Source organism: Panicum virgatum, chromosome 9K, assembly GCF_016808335.1.
Source record: "Panicum virgatum strain AP13 chromosome 9K, P.virgatum_v5, whole genome shotgun sequence".
NCBI classification, from domain to species: domain Eukaryota; kingdom Viridiplantae; phylum Streptophyta; class Magnoliopsida; order Poales; family Poaceae; genus Panicum; species Panicum virgatum.
Window position 1 is genome coordinate 17,859,099 of NC_053144.1, and position 7,024 is coordinate 17,866,122.

At 44.2% G+C, this 7,024-nt stretch overlaps 2 protein-coding genes across 6 annotated transcripts; one reads left to right on the forward strand and one right to left on the reverse strand.

The window, feature by feature from the left end:
- The first annotated feature begins 445 nt into the window (after positions 1-445).
- On the forward strand, positions 446-1,497 carry LOC120648556 (cysteine-rich repeat secretory protein 38-like). The gene has a single exon (XM_039925305.1). It carries the CDS (start codon positions 566-568, stop codon positions 1,352-1,354), a length of 789 nt encoding a protein of 262 aa, XP_039781239.1. The 5' UTR covers positions 446-565; the 3' UTR covers positions 1,355-1,497.
- Positions 1,498-2,489: 992 nt separating this feature from the next.
- Positions 2,490-6,061, reverse strand: LOC120650531. 5 transcript variants are annotated; one of them, XR_005665651.1, is made up of 5 exons: positions 5,821-6,061; positions 4,641-4,712; positions 4,061-4,274; positions 3,164-3,669; positions 2,697-3,081 (listed from the first exon to the last, which is right to left on the reverse strand). XR_005665651.1 is itself a non-coding variant. In XM_039927684.1 (4 exons), the coding sequence occupies exons 1-3, from the start codon at positions 5,959-5,961 to the stop codon at positions 4,095-4,097; spliced, it is 393 nt and encodes a 130-aa protein (XP_039783618.1). In that variant the 5' UTR covers positions 5,962-6,061; the 3' UTR covers positions 2,490-3,002; positions 4,061-4,094. The 5 variants fall into 5 exon arrangements, 4 of the variants coding, with proteins under 4 accessions (XP_039783618.1, XP_039783617.1, XP_039783619.1 ...); XM_039927684.1 differs by lacking the exon at positions 3,164-3,669 and having other exon boundaries at positions 2,490-3,002; XM_039927683.1 differs by lacking the exon at positions 3,164-3,669 and having other exon boundaries at positions 2,490-3,025.
- Between the last annotated feature and the right edge of the window lie 963 nt (positions 6,062-7,024).

Below are 7,024 nucleotides of genomic sequence, written 5' to 3' on the forward strand. Positions count from 1 at the left end.
AATTCCCACAAACTATACTAAATAAATGAATTTTTGAGAAAATTTGACACCATTAGATTCATCACACCTTGAAGTATTTTTAGGAATTTTTTGGGAATTTTTCATTTTTTGAATTCAAATTTAAAATTTGAATTTTGGCCGGTTGGGTACCGGCCGGAACCGAAACCGGACCGGACCGGTTTGACCGGTAACCGGTCAAACCGGACCGGTTCCCACCGGTAACCGGTCAAACCGGACCGGTTCCCACCGGTTAGGTTAACCTTGGTCCAGCCCGAGCCACCCGCGAGCTCATCGGCCGCGGCGAACACGACCTCGTCCAGGAGGCGCCGGGCCCTGTTCCGCCTCCACCCGCGCCCCGGTCCAACCCCAACAACTCCTCAACACGACCGTCCGTCCCGGGTCGCTTCAACACCGGCGCGCCCGCCCGCGTCGTCATCGTCGTCTGCCCTCCCGGCCTCCCATTCCTCTCTTTATAAGAGGCGGCCACCGTCACTCGGATGCTCTACGACCCTCGGCTCACAGCTCCGCTACCGTCGTTCTCAGTTCCAGCCACCACTGCAGGGCCATGGCTCCTCAAGCCGCATTCCTCCTCCTCGTGCTTCTCGCAGCTTCTTCGGCTGCCGTCTCCTCCTCCTCCTCCTCGGCGGCGGACGCGCCGGTCGCGTCGTGCCCCGGCGCGGGGAGCTTCGCCGCCGACGGCGCGTTCGCGGCGAACCTCCGCCGTCTCATGTCCCTCCTCGAGGCCAAGGCCCCCGCCGCCGGGTTCGACATCGCCACGGTAGGCGGCGGCGAAGGCGGCGGCGAGCGCGTGCACGGCCTCGCGCTCTGCCGCGGCGACGTGGCGCGGGCGGCGTGCGCCGAGTGCGTCCGCGCCGCGGCGGCGCACGCGCGGCGCCTGTGCGCGTCCAAGACGGACGCCGTCGTGTGGCTCGACGCCTGCACGCTCCGCTACGCCGCGGGTCGCCCCTTCTTCGGCGAGGTGGACCGCGACCACCGCGCGTTCGCGCCCGCCGTCGCGCTCCGGGCCGCGCCGTCGTCGTCGTCGAGGTCGGCCGAGCTCGACCGGGAGGTCGCCGGCGTGCTGCGGCGGCTGACGAGGACGGCGTACCTCTCCCCGCTGTTGTTCGCCGCCGGGGAGGCCCGGGCGACGGCGGCCGGCGCCGGCGCCGGCGGGCAGCAGAGGCTGCGCGCGATGGCGCAGTGCACCAAGGACCTCTCCGGCGGGGACTGCAAGGCGTGCCTGGAGGCCGCCATTGCGCAGCTGGTGGCGAGGGGGTGCGCGCCGGAGGGCGGCAGGGTGCTCGGCGGAAGCTGCAGCCTCAGATACGAGCTGTCCCCGTTCTTCGATTCCTAAGATAGCTACTGCTACTAAACCAACCTGCATCCGGTGGTTGGCACTTGTAAATTTTAAGGGGTCAGATTGTTGTGACGATGTGCTGTGCATAGTCAAAGATTCCAAGGGAATCAAATACAAACAAAAGTGATTGTTGTTCCTTCCTCGTTTTCTCCATAACACTCTGCTTACAGATCATTGCAACTTTCATTCATGCTTCCTTTTTTTGAAAAAGTTCATTGCTTCCTACGCTTCAGGGATTACAGTTTTACCGGTTTTTCGAGATCATTCGGATGAGATTGATGATCGTCTTAAAGAAAGAAAAATTTCGTGGATGAGATTGATGATCGTCTTAAAGAAAGAAAAATTTCGTTCATGAATGACTATTTCCGAAACAGTCATTCATGGGAAATGAATGCTCTTTTCAAATCAACGCCTGCTTAGAGATACTCCGTATATCAGATTAGAGAAGGTTCTAACAACAGTCTAGTGAGTATTGACTATATTTCTCAAGTCATGCTTCTTTTTGCATCCCCACACATAGTGAATTTTCCTTCCAAAACATCACATGTTGGACTCTTGATGCTTTTACAGTTCCTCAATAACTCATCCCAATATAACTAACATATTGGGAGAGCAGAAATTCTCCATTTATTTGAGAAAAGTTAGGGTAAAATATTAGGAGCGAGATAATGTTATACATCAGAGTGGTCACTGTTGTAGTATTTTTTTAATATTGATAATTTATTGGGGAAAGAGAGACCGCTCGAGATACTCTAATAGAGAAACAAAAATGTCATTCACGAACGATTACTTCCGAAAGAGCCATGCATGGGAAATGAATGTTCTTTCCAAATCAAAGTCTATTTATAGATATATCAGATTGGAGAAAGTTCTAACAGTCTAGTGAGTGCTGACTATATTTCTCAAATCATGCTTCTTCTTGCATCCCTACATAGTGAATTTTCCTTCCAAAACATCACATGTTTGCTATATATAGACGCATCGGAATTTTTTTACCTTCAAAGTACCCGTTTAATTTTGTCACGCTGCTACGATGCGTGTAGTGGCGATTAAATAAAAAATGCCGTGTTGTACCCATGTCAAAGTCATATTTAGCACCTGATGTGTTCAAATAGTTAGGAATGCAGAATCGTGTACCAATATAGTACTGACTGCACAAATGGTAGTTTGAAATAGATTATATCCTTCTTTTGCAGAAAATTTCGAAACAGAAACGTACTAAAAGTCCATTCAATATGGGCGACCTTCAGGATATGTAGCTAAGTCTCTAGTTGGATCTGAAGTTCCCCGTGTATAGATTGATAGAATCTGCCAGTAATTCATTGGGACACATCAAAACTACTAGCAAAGATCAATCTACTAGCACATTAATAGACCCTTTTTTCCCTCTACTACTGAAAGTTACACTTATTCGAATAGAGCATCTTCCTTTGAGAAGATAACCCATCAGATAATCGCTTGTCAGGAGCGCACTTTGCGACTTTTTCTAGCGTATGTTTGGCAGATAGAGTAACATGTCACCAGTTTGCTATGTAGTTCAACTCCACAACCCTCGCATGCTGAAGTTTTTGTCAAGTTCATCAGCACAAATTCAACATTCACAACTCGTGCCTTCATCATGATCCAATCTGTGCCTCTTCAGAATCTGCCAGGGAAACATGGAGATCCCTGTTGGAGAAATCATTTCAATTTGATATTGGGCGGCCACCATTTTTTAAAAACATCTGCCGAGTTAATAGATGTACAATAAGAAAACTATGGACAGTTATTCACATTCCACTAGCACAGCCTGTGATTGTGCAAAACCTGGTGTTTGGAAAAGCTGGTGGAAAACAAATTCTGCTTATTCAGTTCATTCTTCAATTGTGCAGAACCTGGTAAGTTGCTGTAATCCTGCCACTTAGAACAGACCGCATAATACGTTAAGCCAAACAGGGCCTAGGTTATCCTTAGTCTAAAAACACCCTTTTTTTAGCGCTATTCATGGATTAATCTTCCTCCTTGCTAACTTAGAACTGGCCTACCAATTTATTGTATTGCTCCCTTATTTGGGCCTTTGGGTAGCCATCAAGCACCTAGTTTGATGATTGTGACAGGAGCCAAATTCTATAAATGAAATTCTTTGCTCCCTTGGAAATTAAAAACTAAGCAACATACTTATAAGCTGCAGCATAACCAATAAGAAATATGCAAAATATTTTCAATTTTGAAGTCAGATATGAAAAAATTCTCTGAAAATTATAGATCATTTAAGATTGGAACATTTAACTTCAAATAGTTAGCCAAGATGGAGTGGATATCAAGCTGCAAGCCTGCAGTCAAATTGACTAGCCTCAGGTAAAGCGAGCAAATTGCACCTGAGAAGATCTAAGACGAGCTAGTAAGGTTGGGGCAAATCATAATTCTAGCACAATTCTGTGGTGGGGACAAATAGCATGAACCACAGTTATTGTAAAAACGGAACATACTTAATGGCTAATTACATCATGTAATTATATGAAATACGCTGTTTATTTATGAAATAATAGCATGTTAGCACTGATACACATAGAAGCAATCAAACCAGTTCACATAAACTAATCATATTATACCATATGGATGACTGGACTTTGATGACACTGTATGCTATAATTTGTCATTTCTTATATGTGCCTTCTGCATGTGAACTGCTTAAAAATTGCTAAGCTTTGGCATATAACTCACATGGAAATTGCTAGAGAAGGCCGAACTCTACAAATCAGCATGGGAGATTACTTCCATCAAGTAGGCTGCAGGTAAAATCATCGTTTTCAAGCTCTATTTTATCCGCCTTGACAACAGCATCTAGTTTAAGAGGTACAAAGCTTCGACCAGGACCATAAAAATGAGGAAAGTACTTATTATCATCACTTTTCTCATAAACTATCCCATCTGCAAGCTAAGATAAACAAGAAAAAAAAAGGAAGAATATGAATGTGAAATTCATTACATAATACATAATATGTTTTTATCTAAACACATTTCTTGGCACATTACTTAAAAATGACAATAAATTATAAGAAGCCAACGTCACATTAGAAGATACCGACATCACTTTTTGATAGTTTATACATGTGGATAAACAAATTATATTAACTCATGTGTTGGTGATGTGTATACCCAACCTCCCATAAAAAGAAGTCATAAACATCAGCAATGAATCATTCTCGATCTATATTTTACAGAAGAGATACTAAATCTTTGCAAATACTAGAATAGTTGGGAATTAACAAACTAACATGAGATAGGATTTAAATATAATTACCTTGGAAGTGTCGATTTGTAGTAGGTATAGATCATTCCTTCCAACAAAGAAGTTCTTTAAAGTCATCTTCACCTTCACCAGGTTCAAAGATTAGACAATCTTCAGTTCTCGAGAAAAGTAATACAAGAGTGACAAAATGAAAATGGAAGGCATTCATATGGAAACCACCTGCAGGTTGAATCACAGGATAAGTTCTCCAATTTTTATTATAAGTATATGATTGAAATAATTATCAACAATAGAAACACTGATTTGTGTGGAGTAAACATACTAGAATTCACGCATCTCGCAGGACGTAAAAGACTAATATTTTAACAATGTTGCCAATATACAAATAAGTTAACAATGTCCTTCCTGAAGGAGTAAAGATAATAAAACACTTTAAAAAATTCATTCCACCAGTTGTAGAGATTTCAGATAATAGCAAGAGATTATCTTTTTAACCCTTTCCTCAAATACAGAGGGAATAATGCACATCTATCAGCAGAACATTTTAAGCGAATAAACTCTAGAATTTAATAGTTCTGATAAATTATACTTTAATGTTGATTGTTTTTTTGGAACAGCTCCAAATATGTATCTCGTTCTCACAAAGAACTTATTGTAAATGGGAAAAGAACATTTCAAGGACTAAACTAATGCAGGCTGAATTGGCAGACATATTTATTTGCGTGGTTGCATCATACCATACACAAGAAATGTCTTATTGCAATTGGAGGCTCCACCAGGCTTTGAGGCTTACAAGCTAATTTCCTCAACTGCTAGTAATATCTTACGGCAGCTGTTACAATCATCCTAAATAAGTTGAACAATTCACTTGCCAGTCGCCAGTAACATCTACCATGGATAATTGGGTAAAGAGAAGGCAACAAAGCCCCAAGGCTCTACCCAGCGTACTGCCACTAGAAGTCTATCAAGACAAACGATCATAAAATGGATTTGAATTCTGAAACAGCATAGCGCATCTATATGTGCAGTGCAGTGAACGAAGGGCATCGCCAGACAACATTGACATGCACCAAGCCATAGATTTGAAAGAACTGGATGACCAATCCCGATTCCATACCACACCTCAAGCAACACAATAGCAGCGCAGATCTAGCCAAGCAAGTCGATAGCTCTTCGCAGATTTAGGGAAATTTAGCGAGCGCGTAGGCGGGAAGATATCGAGAGGGGATACCTGGCCTAGGTCGCTGAGATGGATGCAGCCGGTGGAGCGGTCGAGGTCGCCGCCGAGGGTGGCGCCCGTGCGCTCGAGCTCCGCCCACTCGTCGGCCGTGCTGATCCGGTAAACGAACGCCGGCGGTGTTGGCTTCTCCATTGCGGCTGCACGGCAGGGACGTGCAGAATCTATCTTCTTGTTTTTCCCGGAGAGATGGCCCGGAGCACCCCTCCTGTTTGTCCTATTTTTCTACCCCGTCCCTTTTTTATTATTGCTACTTCTACATTGGAGTACTAGGCAATATTGTAATCCATCTATTATCTTAATATAATAGTGTTAGGCTGACATCAGCAGCTTACCTAGCAGCCTGTGTACATTGTCCACGCCAGCGGCATGCGGCCAAATTTGAACCGTCCGGCGGGAGCCTTCAGAATTGTTTGCTTGTCTTCTTGCCTGCTGACGAGGATTTGGGCTGCTGACGTGGACAACTTACACAAGCGCTAGGTAGGCTGCTGAGGTCAGTCTTAAAAGAAGCCATCACATTCACCGAGAGGGTCTAAAAATTACCACGTTAATCCAAAAAAATGAGAAGAATATATACCGTCGGATTTTATGAAAATCTAACGGTCTAAACTAACACAAAGAGTCCATATCAAATAAAAGAGTCTAAAATTACCACATTAATTAAAAAAGAGAAAAATGTACACCGTTGGATATTGTGAAGATCTAACAGTCCGAACTAACATAAAGAGTCCATATCGAATACGACCAATAAACATAATAAACATGTATGTTTGGTTGATGGGTTCAATTGGAAAGCTACTACTCCTTGACGAGATTGGCATGGGCATGTCTCTCGCCATCTACTTCTGCTCGCCGACCAGGCCCACCTCGGCCTCAACTCCATCACCTTTCTTCCTGAACACAGCCTGGCATGGCATGCACAACCTCGAGGCCTCGAGAGCTCTTCCTTCACTCCGTTACTGAGCTCCAGCTCCTCGGCTGGGAGAGCTCAGCCATGGAATTAGACTTGGTTGGGTGCAGATGGAGAGGTAGGACAAATTAAAGGTGATCGATCTATCCTATCCTTATCAATTTTCTCATACAAAATAAAAAAAATTAGGAACTCCATGTACAACCCGTGTCGTGACCGCGCGAACATGGTATTAATTGTTTGGTTTTCAATTAGGATTCGAAATGATTTGTTTGGATTCCGATTAAG

Excerpts from the sequence above, each read along its gene's own strand:
- LOC120648556 (XM_039925305.1), top strand. The coding sequence starts at position 566 with ATGGCTCCTCAAGCCGCATTCCTCCTCCTCGTGCTTCTCGCAGCTTCT.
- LOC120650531 (XM_039927684.1), bottom strand. The coding sequence starts at position 5,961 with ATGGAGAAGCCAACACCGCCGGCGTTCGTTTACCGGATCAGCACGGCC. Across the intron at positions 4,713-5,820 it reads ATCTCAGCGACCTAGGCCAG|GTGAAGATGACTTTAAAGAA; the intron begins GTATCCCCTCTC and ends AACCTGGTGAAG. Across the intron at positions 4,275-4,640 it reads TACAAATCGACACTTCCAAG|CTTGCAGATGGGATAGTTTA; the intron begins GTAATTATATTT and ends TGTTTATCTTAG.